The following is a 16,212-nucleotide window of genomic DNA, read 5'->3' as shown; positions in this document are numbered from 1 at the left end:
ATCTGATTCTACTGACATCTATGGATCTCAGGGAATGTATTCCCAGTGTCAGAAATACTGTGTCTGGTACTAGGCTTGAGTAAATTGTAATGAACCAAATGAGAATATCAATTAAATTTCTATAAAAAAAAAAATTTATCTTTGACTGTGAACACCATGCTAAAATTGACCAGACCTGAAAAATCGAAGCAAATGAATAAATGGAAGATTATTAAACAGAAGGTTTTGTAGATACAGTACTGAATTCTGCCATCCGGACCAATGCAATTTGAAATATGATTATAGAATATCAGGCCTAAAATGGTTATGTGATTAATTTATTACAAATCCTGTAATTAATTAGATACATTTTTTAATCGCCTGACCGCACTAATTATAGAATATCAGGCCTATAAATTACCTTATTATGGTCATGTCATACATCTATGGATCGGGCCAAATCTCCTCTTTCCAGTGGCAGAGTTCAATCTGGATTTAGTACCACCAGGTGCCCGTAACAGGGCAGCAAAGACTGAATGAAATCTACTAGAGCCGTCTTAAATACTTCGAAGCTTCGTTCGATGGGCATGGGATTCGATTATGAAAATAAAAATTAAATCTATACATTTTTTTTATTATATATATTTTTTGTGCAAAATCAACTGCCTCTCTTTGTGAACTACAACAAGCAATGCTGTTGGTTAAGATGAGGTCGGACTCGGCACTGACAGATTTGTGTTCATTGTGCTGCTTTTATAAAGCCTCAAATGACGGCTTACAATATTTCATGAAAGCAAAGTGTTTAGTTTGTCTAGGATTTAAAAAGGTTTAAACTTTACAGCACTGACAAGTCCCACAACATTAAAAAAAATATATGATATTATAATATTTCTTTTTTTATAATTTTTTTTAATCTCGAAGCTACGAATTAAAATCGAATCTCGGCCCCGAAGCTTCGAATTCCAAAAAGAAAATTCGAAGGTCAGCCCTAAAATCTACTGCAAGTACAGTTACTTTTATGTAATGAAAAATGCTCCGCCATTTTTCATCAGATTGAGATGTGTTTTTTTTTCCTAGACGTTCACAGAAAGGTAAAGAAACTATGTTCTATATTATGGCAATAACATTCAGGTTTGTTCGACAAGTGAGACATAATCACACATTCCTTCAACAGATTCCTTTGAACAGAACAGAGATCTCTAGATGTAGATTCTTCAGGATCTCTAGATTCTTTCAGGACTCCCTGGAAGAAGATATCTTGTATCTCAATGGGACATTCCTGGATAAATAAAGGATTCAATAAAATAAAAATGTAAAAAGATGTATAATTTTCGCTCCAACATTAAATGAGCTCGCTAAAGCCCGCAAAAGATGGTAATGTCGGTTGGCCGATAGCGAAGCAGATACAGATATTTAACGGCAAATATCGTCCTGATATATCGGTCGACCACTACTGCAGAGCAGCACAATACACAGTGTGTAGATATCTTCATGTTCCTACTTCAGCTGACAACATGAGTTTGTCCTACTTAAACCATAAGTTTCTCCACACTGCAGTGTTTTCCTCACACCCCTCTCCCTCCTCCTCTGGAGACAATTAGAAATATATGGAATTAGAGTAACTATCATGATCTTTACAAATGACTGTGCTGCGACCAGAACCATCACACATACAATGATTGTTTCAAGTACTGTATCCACGGAAACTGCTAAACCATCAGCATAATTTAAAAACTCCCACTGCCTCGACTAAATGGGCAATAAAGATTGTATAGGGAGGTGTAGTCCGACATCGCTTTGGACCGTCTGTGAGGTCCACCTGTATAGGGATTTATCATTGGGAAAATGGATTATCGGCTATTGTAACAATTCTGCTGCATGGAAATTGAAAAGCTTTCCATTTTTGCACAAAATGAGTTCTCTTCCATCACTAACATTATTGTTAGCATTTTTTTTTTTATTCTGCGATTTTTTTATGATTAATTGCGAATATTTTCATGTTGAGCTATAGATTGTGGATGAATACGCACAGAAAGGTACACCATGCAAATGTTAATGCTTTATTTGTTTTAAACGAGACGATTTAGAAATTGGCAATGGGGAAATACATTGTGTTGGACAGAGGGTGGAACACAGCAATGACGTAACTAACCACTACACCCCCCTATTGAATGCCAACGACGTATTTAATCGGTATTGCTTTTATTAGCGATATGATATCCATTCATTTTTCATCAATCCAGCCTCACGTTATCATTGGGACTGGCTCTGACCTCGAAAAGGGAAAGTACCGCCCCCTATCGTCTCCCGGATGGTAATGCACTTGGATTGGACTCAATGGAAATGCATGGGTGGGAAAAAACCTGGATTCCACATTTGAATTCTCAGGCATGTAACCCGAGACGATTGCATTCATTGGGGACCCTCAGAGCAGCGTGGAATATGCGTTTCGAGGTTGGATCGTTGGATCAATAAACGCGATCGATATTTGGAATGGCGATCAGGAATTGCAGGGCTGTACGTTAACTTTTTTTGCACATAGCACTGGTGCTACAGAGGTTGATAGTTTTGTAGCACAGGCCAAAATCTTGTAGCACGAGTATAAAACGTCTCTAAAATCTCTAAAAACAACCACAAGTAGTGCAGTTCATTACTTAAATAGGTATGTGACTGGCAAGGGACATGAATCTTGCATACAGGGCACACAAAATCCAAACTTTAACAAGAAATGCTTTTAGACAAATTCTTTCTTTATTTGCCCATAATGTAAAACAAAAAGAACAAGGACATAACCATATAACCGATATGAAGCAGTCCGAGACCAGGCAGCGCTGGTGTGGACTCAGATTACAGGGAAAGCTAGAAACCAACCTAGAAACACCTAGAAACCAACATAACAAATAGATATAATGCATACAAACACCTGTACATATTTGTGGAACCAAATAAATAAATGTATTATTATTATTATTATTATTATTATTATTATTATTATTATTATAATTATTCGTGTGTGTGTGTGTGCGTGCGTGTGTGTGTGTGTGTGCACTGCACACGTGTCACAGTTCCAGCATCATGTCTGCTGGCCACTTTTTCAGATCCACACACACACACACACACACACACACACACACACACACACACACACACACACTATTGCATTAATCAGAACTAAGTACAAGGAACTCTGCATGAATGAAAAGGGCTTTATAAATTAAATTAATTATTATTATTATTACCTTATTTGCATATTGTCTCGTTATTAGATAGATAGATAGATTGATTGATAGATAATTAATACTTTATTGATCCCGGAGGGGAATTTAAGTAGCCATACGATGGAGTTCTTTTTACAGAGTAAAATTAGCGGCTTAAATTTAGTGAACAGCATTTCTTCCTTGGCGATGCAATATGCCACATTCATCTTAAACTTTACCTCACGGAGATCAGCATCATCCGCTCTGGTCGTCTGTTAACTCAGCGAGTGCAAGAGGGTGCCGGCCCGCGCTCAGGAGTTTGTTTAGCGTTGAAGGCATCCCGGGCAAGAATGTGTCGATGGGACGTATTGTGTTTATTAATGTTATCCCTTTTTAGGATATTGTTACCCGCGAGTCAAGGGATTCTCTGATCGGATCTTTTCCGGAGTCTCCCGGCACCAGTGACAGAATAATAATAGCTGTGCTTCCTCATTAAAAAATATCCACGGAAAATCATTTTCCCACTCTGCGTTATATCTGTACATCTTGTTAATCTTCTCCTTTTGTCTCGTTTCTATTAACGGTGGTCCCTCTCGGGCTCGTTTGGGGTTTTGATCTTGTACTTCTTTTGTTGGATTTAATACCTTAAAAAAGCGCTTCATCTTGTCGAAGTCACCCAGTCAGTGTACATTGAGCTCGCAACTTAGTCGCGGGGATATTGTTCGCTAGGGATTATGGGATTTGGTGTTTGATTATGGACTCTACGCGAGACGGGACATTGTTTTTAATCGCACGAGACTACAAGTACCAAGTGGATAGCGTGGCGCTGTGGTCCATTCAATTTACCGTCACACTTTATTTTTTTTTGCTTGCTCCACGGGCCATCGCACCAGTGCTACTGAAGTCAATTCATTCATCGCACAGACTGACGTCAGTGTCGCACGTGCGACATATATGTCGCAATGTACAGGCCTGAATTGGAATAATCTTTTTGCAGAACATCTGATGTGAGGTAAGGAATCTATTTTACCAGTCTTGGGGTAATCCGATGTTTTTTTCACATATTCCACAACGTGTCCCCTATGTGTGTATATGACGTTAGCGCTGACCAGGTCATGGATAATCGATTTTTCAGCCCGCTTCTCTAGCATGCATAAGTACACATATACTATCGATAATCTAGCATTTATTTGAAAATGATTCATAAATCAGCCGGAAAATGACAACGTGTTGTGTGTATTCCAGTAAATGGCTATTTCCGTGGAATCTTTTTTTTTCTAGAAATTTCCAAAAACTTATTTTCAAAACGGTATAAAACGGAAATATACCGTACTTTTCGGACTATAAGCCGCGGCTTTTTTCCCCATTTTTCGACCCTGTGGCTTATATAACGGTGCGGCTTATATGTGGACCAAACCCGAAGCTGTTAAAATCTTGCTTTTTTTACTGCATTGAAATGTTATTTATCTGTTCCCTTATTTGCTCAACTTAATACAACTTGTAAATGAGTTAATTCTTGTTATTTGTCCGACAGTATTGTGTCCCAATGCTGGTGGAAAGACTACAAACGAGAAGCTGGGTGTGGTCTGTGCGGGTGCACTTAGCAAGGTGTTAACACACAAGAATAGCGTATAACATATTACCAATAACATATGGTAATTAAACATTAAAACACCTGCGGCTTATAGTCCAGTGCGGCTTATATATGTACACATCATTCAATTTAGCTGCTGCGGCTTATAGTCAGGTGCGGCTTATAGTGCGAAAAGTACGGTACCAATGAAAAAACAATCCGTTTCGTACATGTTGACTGCAAGCAAGTCATTGGTAAGCGACGGGCGTATTAGACACAGCCATAATATAGAAATAGCTCCGCGAAAATCATGAAATATCGGAAAATCAGTCCCAAAAGGCTGGCATTCAAGCGATAAATCGTGCGCCCCCTGCTGGCACTCAATGTGTTAAGTGCCCCCTGAGAACACCCCCCTCCTTCCCCCACCTACAGCCAATGTTTAAAATCAGTTCTGATAATAAAAATAATGCAAACAACATGCGGCTAGCTATGAAAGGCTGCACAAACGTAGCCACCAAACCCCTACCGCCACAATAAATCACTCAATAGTTAAATATCCCCCGACTGTCCAGGACAACTTAAAATGGCAGAATTGGAGCCAGTCAGGCTGGTGACAAGTAGACCAGGGCAGGAAGGGTTAGAGTCCCATGGGAATATAGACCGAGTTGCCTGCCTGCCTTCCTGCATACACTACTACTCTCTATATGGAGATATGAGGAGCGCAAGGCAGCAACGCCAGGGACATCCAACTCTGAGGCATCCTCCACTGGGTGTCTCCAAGGAGTCCATTGTTATTTGTTCGATATTCGCTGCAAAGTGATTATTTTCTTTTAAATAATTTTTTAGCATTTTTACAGCTTTATTGGTCACGCAGGACCGACAGAGGAGAGGGCGAATGGGAGGAGAGGTGGGGAGGACATGCGACAAATAACGACGGGAGCTGGGATCGAACCCGGGTCGGCCGCGTAGGTGCGCGAGGCACTATGGTATGCGCCACGAGGGCGCCCCCGCAAAGTGATTTTTTTTTTAGATAAATACATTATTAATCCCTCAAGGTAAATTAGGGCGTCACAGTAGCATTGCAAGTTTAAAGATAAAAACAGATTATACATTAATATAATGGGAAAACTGCAGCCAGTTTCTGGCATAGTGCCTCAGAGTTTGTGCTCCTGTCTAGTAGGCTCCATTCAGAAATAATCAAACAACTGCCTTTACTCAGCTAGTCTGATTGGTCGCACACACCCATCAATCACTAAGGGGTCAATATTTCCTCATACAGTCACCATACGTTTCACCATACCGACTATTAGCCTGAGCGGTCCATCGGCGGACCGCAAATGACATCACGTCATAAATCAATCTCTCCAGACTGTATGACATTAAGTAGCGTTTTTTTTTTTTTCAAATGTATCTAAGAGTAAAGACCCTAACCATGTCCCAACAGCAGTCGGTGTATATTTTCAGCAATACGTTTGTTTACCAATAGGTTAAAGTGTTAGTGAGATTTTAGTTTATGGAATGTCTTAATTTAGCGAATATCCGCCATTTTGAATTAGCGGAACGTCGCCAGTTGTAGTCATATGCGAAGAGGGCATCCAGAGCTCTCAATGAATGAATGAATGAATGAAAACTTTATTTAACAGATTGCAGAATGGGTACAATACAGTACGGCTCAATACATACAATTGTTAAGGGGATGCAGACCTGAGAAAGACGTTTGTCTTGTTTCCATCAGGGTCCCCCATTTTCAATTCATATAGACATTTATGACATACACAACATACATGACATTTATGGCATAGGGACATATAGGTATTTAGTACTGATACATTTGTGACATAGGCGGTATTCAAATATAGAGGGGGGGGGGAGGAGACACTGTACAAACAAACAAAATTGTACATTGAACTATTGACAAAACCATACTAGGTAAATGACTGTACATTGGAGGGGGTTGGGTTAGGATATTTACAGGGGCCAGTGTTGAATTGCAGTCTCCCGTAGGTGTCCCTTGAGAGAGGTTTTGAAAGTGGGTAGTGATCCACATTCCTTTACAGCTTTGGGTAGGGCGTTCCACATTGATGTGGCATAATTGCGAAACGTGTTTAGTCCCTTATTTGAGCCGAATCTGGGTTTAACATGATTTGTGGAGCTCCCTCTGGTGTTGTGATCGTGGTATTCACTGACCTTTGGGAAGTATTTTGACATGTACATGGGTACCTTGGTCGTGTAGTGTATCTTGTAGACCAGGCCCATTGCAAGTTGTTGTACTCTGTCGTCTACTCTAAGCCATCCTAGGTTGTCAAAGTGGGCAGGGGTGAGGTGGGTTCTAGGAGTAAGGTCAAGCAGTAGTCTGACCAGTTTGTTTTGAGATGTTTGTAATTTTGTTTTTAGCGCCTTTGAGGTGCTTTGGTACCATGAGGTGCAAGCATAGTCGTAGTACCCCTGAATGAGTGCTCCTGCCAGAGTCTTCAGGGTGTTCTTGTTTACCAGAGAGGAGATCCGGTACAAGAATCGAGTTCGTTGGTTGACTTTTTTTATTACATTGGATGCCATTTTGTCACAGGAGAGATTAGCCTCTAGGATGGAACCCAGGTAGGTAATTTCATCTTTCCTTGTGACAATATTGTCACCCACTGTAACTGAGAAGCCGTCGGTCTTGCTGAGTTTGTTATTTGAACCGAAGAGAATGGACTCCGTTTTGCCCATGTGTAATGATAGTTTGTTATCAGCGAGCCATATGCAGATTCTGCCTAGTTCCGAGCTGAGGGTTTTTTCAACCTGTAACTTGTTCTTGTCAGAGACCAGCAGGGCTGAGTCGTCCGCAAACAGGAACAAGTTGCAGTCACAAGCTGACGACATGTCATTTGCATAAATTAGGAACAGTAGCGGTCCTAGTATGCTTCCTTGTGGAACACCACAGCTCACTGTGAGGGGGGGGGGATAGGGTACCGTTTACCTCCACCATCTGTTCCCTCCCCTCAAGGTAGGATTGCATCCAGCTCACTGATAGACTATCAAAACCAATTGCTTTTAGCTTGTCAATCAGAATGGAGTGATTGACCGTGTCAAAGGCCTTTTGTAGGTCCAGCATGACCATGCCGCAGTATTTGCCTGCGTCCACCTCTTGTTTGATGTGGTCATTCAAATAGAGAAGGCATGTGTCAGTGGAGTGGGATGTTCTGAAGCCAGATTGGAATTCGTAGATTAGATTTTTTTCCGCTAGGTACTTTTCGACCTGTTCGTAGACTATTTTTTCCATGACTTTCGAGATGGAGGTGAGAATAGAAACAGGGCGGTAGTTGCCTGGGTCTAATTTGCTGCCCTTATTGTGCAGAGGGGTCACCCTCGCAATTTTGAAGTCCTTGGGGACGTGTCCCTGTTTTATGGAGAGGTTTATTATGTGTGTGATGATTGGGGTGATGGCGGCTGCTGAGTCTCTGAGGAATTTGGAGGGGATGTTGTCATGGCCAGTGGCCTTGTTAGGTTGGAGGGCGCTCAGTTTATTGAGTACCTCATCTGTTGTTACCATTTCCAGCTTGAAGTCGTCCTTGCGGACCCCTAGGTTTTTGTAGTAAGCTACTATGTGTGGCTTTCAACAATAGTGTTGAAAGTTCGAAAAACTACAGTACCCAGCCAATTCTAGCTTCCTGCAAGCAAATTACTTGTGTACAAATTTTTTTTTCTTTCTCTGGATTCTCTACCACAAAACTGGATGCTATTGGCATAGATTGGAGCGCAGTTAGTGTGTCTACCTTCTGTGAACATTTAGCAACAATCCGCGTTGCAAACGGATTCAAAATGGCGGAGCCATATGCATTATTAGAATGAAACTGTACATACAGTAGCTTTCAATCACGGTTCTTCAGTGCACGCCTGGAGATACTAAATCCAAATTGAACTCTGCCATTTGAAAGACGAGATTTGGCCCAATCCATAGATGTGTGAGTTGGCTATAATAAGGTCATTTATAGGCCTGGTAATCTATGTTCTATAATAGTATTTCAAATAGCATGTTCCGGATGGCAGAATTCAGTACTGCATCTACAAAACCTTCTGCTGAATCATCTTCCCTTTATTCTAGGGATGCATCGAATATTCGGCCACCGAAACATTTTCGGCCGAGGGTTTTAGCACCGAAAATATATCACAGAATGTCAAAGAACAGGGTTTACGTAACGTTCGTAACCTAAAGTGTTGTTGTGATGACGTAATCAAAACGTGGCTACAGACTTTGCACAACGTTAACGTGAGCAGCTTGGCAGCTCTTCCTCCGTTCTGCAGCGTTCTGTCATAACTAACTCCGCGAGCAACGCATCCAATAAATGAGTCTTTAACATGCTTTATATCCTCGCCATTACTATATGCCCGTCGCGGTTCAAACCTTTTAAACTAACGTTAGCGTTAAGCTAGCTAACAACGCTTCCGGTCCTCTTTCACTCGTCTCTCGTAAACTACGTCATCCCCCGCTAAGAGTCATGGGAGATGTAGTAAATACAACAGTCCTTCCATAATTCCATGAATTATGACAGTAGCCACTATAGTAACATCATTAAGTCCGCTATAAGCTATTATCCCTCTCGTGTGTGTGTCTTTATGCAGATCTTTATGCAGTTTTAAAGCACCTTGGCTTTGTTCTGAATGCACTATGTTGTAGTTATCCTACATAGAAAAGAAAATGCACTTGACTTTAATGCACATTTTGTTGTATGCAAAGAGAACATTTTTAAATTGTACAATCTTTCAGCAGTCAGTCTGGAATTAATGTATGCATTCAAAAGTGCTGAATAAATGTTTTATGGGCCCATAATAGTGATTATTAATATTATTTAAGTTAAGTTTTGCCATAATCATGTCTTTTGCCATAATCAGGTAGCTGAAAAAAAAATAAGAAATACATTATATATATTTATATTAATCATTTTCGGCCTTTCGGCATTCGGCCAACCGTTTCCTATTTTCAGTATCGGTTTCGGCCAAGAATTTCCCATTCGGTGCATCCCTACTTTATTCATTTGCCTAGATATTTTGTACACATGATCTCAAGATGGTGCTGAACGAGCTCAGTTGTAGTTTTTCATGTCTGGTCATTCTTAGCATGGTGTTATTCACTGTCAAAGATGCAAAGAAAAATCATAATTTATATTCTCCTTCGTTTCATCACAATTTACTCAAGCCTAGTAACAGACACAATTTCTGACACTGGGAATACATTCCATGAGATCCATAGATGTCCCTAGATACCAAGAACATGCAAATGGACCTTGTAGAAGTGGAGCAATCTTCCATTTACTTATGTATTTTAGGCGGATTTTCAGAAAATAGGGCTAGGGCTTAACAGGCTAAAGCTGCTCCAACGGCAGATGGCCAATTTTGCACTCTAGTGCCAAAACCTGTTTTAAGGAAGTGAGCCCATCCAAGATTTTTGTACAGGAAACAGGAACAGGAAATGAGACATTGGTCATGAGTCATGACAGAGGAAAGGGTGGGGGTGGATGGGGGGAGGATTCAACCCCTCACAGGAAGTCTGATGATGCGTTTCCTGTTGTTGACTCAAGGTCTACAGTTCCTTGAGACCCAACAAACGTACATGCTTGGCTGACTGTGTCCGTTCATCACCACCTCATTTCTTTTAGCTCTACCTCATGTCAGTATAGAGTACAGATGATTCAATCCATTATTTTCAATGAACAGTATAGACTGTCATTTTGGGGCCATAGACCACTGCAACACTTCCGGTATCTTCAGCTTATGGGAGAGCACAGGGGATAAAATGTATTAATGTTGATTAGAGCCTTGACGTAAGTAGTTGTAGCCGACTTTTTTTTTGTTTAAATACACCTGCGTCTCCTGAACACGGAGAGACCAATCCCAAGTCGATCGGCACTTTCTCTGCCGAGCTATAGTCACTTTTTCCCCCGCACCTACTCCCCAATCCAGAGAATCCAGGATTAATTTTATCCCCCTGCGCTCTCCCATGAGCTCCATGTAACACGGAAGTGCAGTGGTCTATATAGGACACAAATTGAGATATCAATTTTTCTTTATTAGACTCTAGAGTTCTTTCTCCGCTGCTCTGCAGCCATCCAGAATTCATCTTTTCTCACCCCTGACGCTGAATGTCATCCCACTCATGGATCTGGATGCATGCGACTGGTAAAAGAATCAGCTCTTTCAAAATGAAGAGGAATTCCACTCTGGGTCTCTCTTGTAGAAAACGTGGCTTTACTACAGAGTAAAAATTTACTCAAGTCTATAAATATCATCAGCCCAGAGATATGGCCTTGAACTACTGCACATGCTCCAGCTTCCTGCTTTACAAAGGCCCACACTGAGGCAGAAAATGGCAGGCGTCAGACAAAGTCAGTTATAGGTTGCCCTTCCTACCAAACACACAAGGGGGGAGGGGCAGGTCATTTACTTCTGGTTACGCCGTTACCTGGCGAGAGAGAGAGAGTGGGAAGCTGATTGAGAGATGATTGCGGTAATCAGGAAATTTACATTACCCACCCGTTAGTTCAGGGAGGGTAATTATAATGTTTAGCTCTACTGAATTAGCACCTGCGCGCTGCTGGTGTTTTGGAGGAGAGATCACTTTGGCCACATAGAGTTCATCAAGTTCAAGTTTTGCTTTACATACAGGTCACATACACATTATAGTAAAATGCTTGGTTCTGTATGGCCCTCCAAATATTGTGCTTCATAGAGTGAAAGAGTAAAAGACCAAACACTATACAAAACATACAATATACAAAACTAAAATGTACAATACTTAAATACTAGGGCTGTCCCCGACTAAGGATTTGGTCGACTTTGATTGGCAGAAATGAGCCGATCTACTATTAGTCGACTATGAAAAAAAGTTTATTTTTTTATTTTTATTTTTTATCATTCCATTTGGGCTGTGGGGGTGCTTAATGTCTGAAGGAGTCGACTGAAGGCTTCTTGTCCTCTGCAAAAGCATGCAATTGGTCCACTGATGGATACATCTTGATATTTGTCTAGTCTAGTGTGTTCATTAGATGGGTTAAAATCCTCTTTCAGTGCCTCTGTGCCTGTTTTCTTAGGCAGTTAGCCTCTGGTATGCGAGCCATTAGCGTTAGCCACGCTTCTAGGCCTCTTTTCTTTTGGAAAGAATGATAAATAATTTTTTTTTTATTAAAGAAAATATAATAAATCTTTTTATTTAATTTTTTGCATTCGACTAAGAGGTAGGCAGTCGACTACGGCTCCTTTCGATCGATTAGTCGACTAATAGGGGTCAACCCTAAAAAAGACTATAGAGAATTGTCAGTGCAGTCAAGTTTATACCTTTTTAAATCTTAGACAAACTAAACACTTTGCTTTCATGAAATATTGTAAGCCGTCATTTGAGACTTTATAAAAGCAGCACAATGAACACAAATCTGTCAGTGCCGAGTCCGACCTCATCTTAAATAACAAACGGCATTGCTTGTTGTAGTTAACAAAGAGGCAAAGTTAATGAGGCGTATGACGTTCGTTGCATTGGAGGCGCAAGATTTTGCAGGTGAATTTTTTTGCTTTGCTTTTTTAAATATATTAAAATTTAATTTTCCCATTCAAATCCCATGCCCATCGAACGAAGCTTCTAAGTATTTAAGACAGCCCTAATTGAGCATTAGAGAATTAAATCAGTTACGCCGTAATCTCGTCCATGAGTTTTAATGTTGCTTCACGGTAGGGCTGACCCCAATTAGTCGAATAGTTAATCTGTCGAAAGGAGCCGCAGTCGACTGCCAACCTCTTAGTCAAATGAAAAAAATTATTATTATTTATAATAAGGCGGCCGGGTAGCGCAGCGGACTAAGCATCCGTCTACCACCGCAGAGACACTGGTATAGAATCCGGCTGCCAGCGGTGCCTCCGGCTTGGCCGGTCGTCATACTGACACAATTGGCAGTGTCAGCAGGTGGGAAGCCGGTGGGTGGTATTCTGGTCATTGTAAATAGCGACTCCTACAGGTCGGTCAGGGCGCCTGCACAGCGAGGGAAGGAACTGGGTATGGTAGTGTGATCCTCCCACGCGTTACACGTCCCCAGTGAGAGTCCTCGCTGTCGGGTGAAAAGAGGCTGCTGGCTGTCTCCTATGTATCGGAGGAAGCATCCGATAGACTTCAGGGCTCCCTAGACCGACCAGTGGGGGGCACATGTGCGCAACGACCAGGAAGGGGCGGGGGGAATAGGCATAACGACTAAATTGGGATGGGAGAAAAATAGGAGAAAAAGTGTATATAAAAAAAAGTATTTATAATATTTCTTTTATTATATATATATTTTTTTAAATTCTTTCCAAAAGCAAAGAGGTCTAGAAGCGTGGCTAACGCTAATGGCGCACATACCAGCGAGGCTAACTGCCTTAAAAAAATGGGCACAGAAAGAGGATTTCACCCTAGACTAGACAAATATCAAGATGTATCCATCAGTGGACCAATTGCATGCTTTCACAGAGGACAAGAAGCCTTCAGTAGACTCCTTCAGACATTAAAGACCCCCCCACACAGCCCAAATGGAATGTAAAAAAAATATATATATATTATACTTTTTTTTCTCTTCTCAGGGGGGTAGTCAACTATCAGAAAATTTCGGCCAATCAAAGTTGACTATCCAATCCTTATTCGGGGACAGCCCTACTTCACGGTGGAATTCCCTTTTAGCCAATCTCAACAGTTTTGAAATCCACATGGGCCAAGCACGAATGCACAAGTCTACACCACATACCTGTTTGCCATCCACCTCGATGTCGGCGATGTAGTTCTCAAAGACTGTGGGGACGTAGACTTCGGGGAACTGGTCCTTACTGAAGACAATGAGCAGACAGGTCTTCCCGCACGCTCCGTCCCCCACGATCACCAGCTTCTTCCTGATGGCTGCCATCTACAAAAGGACAGGACAATATACTTTAATTTAGTCTATTCATTAGCTCTAACTCCATTTCTTGGCAATGATAAGCCGAGCTGTTAGGGTCTTAGTCCATCTGACTGTTAGGGTCTCAGTCCTTAAGTCCATCTGGCTGTTGGTTTTAGTCAGCTTGTTGGATTCCCAGTATCATCATTACTGGGCAATGATCAGTGCTCCTCTGGCATCAAAATATTATACTTTGGTCCTCAAGAACGACAGTAGATATGAAGAGGTCCGTCTGCCTTACTGCGAGACATGATTTCACAGATTTGTCAATTTCGCACAATCAGCAATGTTCTCCCTCACCTAAAAGCCGATAGCTACCTCACCCAAACGATGAACCAGCTTATTAATATGCCAATACACAAAGGGAGGATGGGCAAAATAGTGACAAGTTTAACAGAATCAGAAGAGATAAAGAGTGCATGAGGGATCATAGGGCTGAACGATATTGGAAAAAAAAATCTAAAATCTTAATTATTCCAACTGATTTTATTTATTTGTATCCACTTTTTCTCCCCATTTTCTATTTTTCTCCCATCCCAATTTCGTATATCCAATTCTTCCCTCCCCTGTCTTGAACGTTGCTAGACTATGCCTCCCACTGGTAGGTTGTAGTGAGGACAGAAGCCTTGCATCACGTGTCCCTCCGGTACACGAGGAGGCAGCCTGTAGCATCTTTTCACCGCAGCAGCTCAAACTCAGTGGTGAGGAGTAACGCGTGGGAGGCTCACGCTGCCCCCGCTACTTCCTGCTTCCGCCGCACCGGCGTCACCAAACGACCTGTAGGAGTCGCCGTCCACAACGTCCAATCCCCACCCACCGGCTTTCCCACCCTCTAACACTTGCCAATTGTGTTAGTATGAACGACCGGCCAGCCAGCCGGTAGCAACGCCGAGAGCTGGGCTCGAACCCAGCGTCTCCTGCGTTAGAGGCGAGCTCGACCCTTGCCCACTGAGCCAATCAGCCGCCCTTCCAACTGATATTTTAACTGTGATATGATTCATGATGTTTCATATAAAATATGTTCGATATTTTGATTAAATGTTTTAATTGCTCAGCCTTAGTGAAGGAGCAGGGAGGAGGGTTTGGTACCAAGAACAGACAACAGAGTAGCACCAAATGGTAAATAGTGCATTTTATATAACACTTTTATCCAAAGCGCTTTATGATTTTTTCCCTCACATTCACACACCGATGGCAGAGACGACCATGCAAGGTGCCGACCTCATCGGGAGCTCGTGGGTTAAGTGTCTTGCTCAAGGACACTTAGACACACTGACCACATTTAAAAACAACAAAGTTGACCAAAGTGCTGTACAAGTCACACAAGATAAAAATAAAAATATATATATATATTTTTTTTTTTATCTCAAAGCTTCGAATTAAAATCAAATCTCGGCCCCCAAAGCTTCGAACGCCAAAAAAAATCGAAGGTCAGCCCTACTGTATTCATCCTATATCCCCCCCCCCCCCCCCCCCCCCAACGGTGCAAGTTGCTGTATAAAAGCAATAATACACTTGAACCAGTGGAATATCAGGAATATTGCCACTCTGTGATGCCTACGCCACTCGAGCTTTGCTCTCGTGGCTGCAGGCGCATCACAGCCGTGGCAATATTCCTGATATTCCACTGGTTCTCGTGTATTATTGCTTAAATGTACAAGTGATGATAGACTATGAATACATTTCTGGGTGTGATATTAGATCTCTTCTGCTGGAAACGTCAACATAAATGTACGAGCAAAGTTGGCGAGGAGCATTGCAGTTCTGGGAAAAACTAGGCACATATTGGATCATAAAGCATTATACACTGTTCCCATTTATTACCAGGGGTGGGACGATACATCGATCCAGATCGATACATCGATGTAATTATCAACAATCGAATCGGATCGATGCGATGTAATAAGATCGATTCATATCGATACTTATTTTGAAAATCCTGTGGCGAGTCTCATATCCGCCCAAGAACAACAGCAGTAGCTCCGTGTGTGTAGATGTTACAGCATAGCATTCTCCCTTTCTGTGTGTGTGTGTGTGTGTGCGCGCGTCTTTGGAAAGACCAGATGAGGTCAGAGGAGTTTGATGTTTAAATGTTATTTAAACATAAACAATATAATACATAATAAATGTAGGCCTATACATGATCATGCAACATCAACAAATTGTTGTAGGAACGGTTTGGGAGAGGGAGGTTGTGAGTTTTGAGTTCCAAAAAATGTAGCTTAAAGTTTAAAGCTCAATATATAAAAACGTGGCACTTTACAGTGAACAGGAGGTCTATTTGTATTAAAAACAATAGATTGGTTTTCCTTTAAATGTCTGGAAGAGCTCAAAAATACAAATGTCAAATGATATTTTCATTACCTTTTTTTTGTTGATCTAAATGTTACTGATTGTGTTAAATGGGCATATGATATCATCTCGTATCGATCGCAGGCACCTGAATCTAATCGTATCGTATTGTATCGTGAGAGACTTTGTGATATTGGCAAATATCGTATCGTTGTCCAAAGAATCGATATCGTATCGTATCATGATG

The 16,212-nt window shown here is 41.4% G+C and overlaps 1 protein-coding gene across 1 annotated transcript in view; it reads right to left on the bottom strand.

Annotated features, from left to right (window-relative positions):
- The window catches only part of LOC311244479 (rho-related GTP-binding protein RhoA-D-like), a 69,379-nt gene that overhangs the window by 11,702 nt on the left and 41,465 nt on the right, over positions 1-16,212 (bottom strand). The window contains exon 2 of the mRNA XM_084334017.1: positions 13,488-13,643. Within this exon, the coding sequence (XP_084190143.1) occupies positions 13,488-13,643 (156 nt within the window). The remainder of the gene's footprint in view (positions 1-13,487; positions 13,644-16,212) is intronic.

Source organism: Notolepis coatsorum (genome assembly GCF_963971535.1).
Source record: "Notolepis coatsorum genome assembly, chromosome: 17".
NCBI classification, from domain to species: domain Eukaryota; kingdom Metazoa; phylum Chordata; class Actinopteri; order Aulopiformes; family Paralepididae; genus Notolepis; species Notolepis coatsorum.
This window is presented reverse-complemented; position numbering and strand designations above follow the sequence as displayed.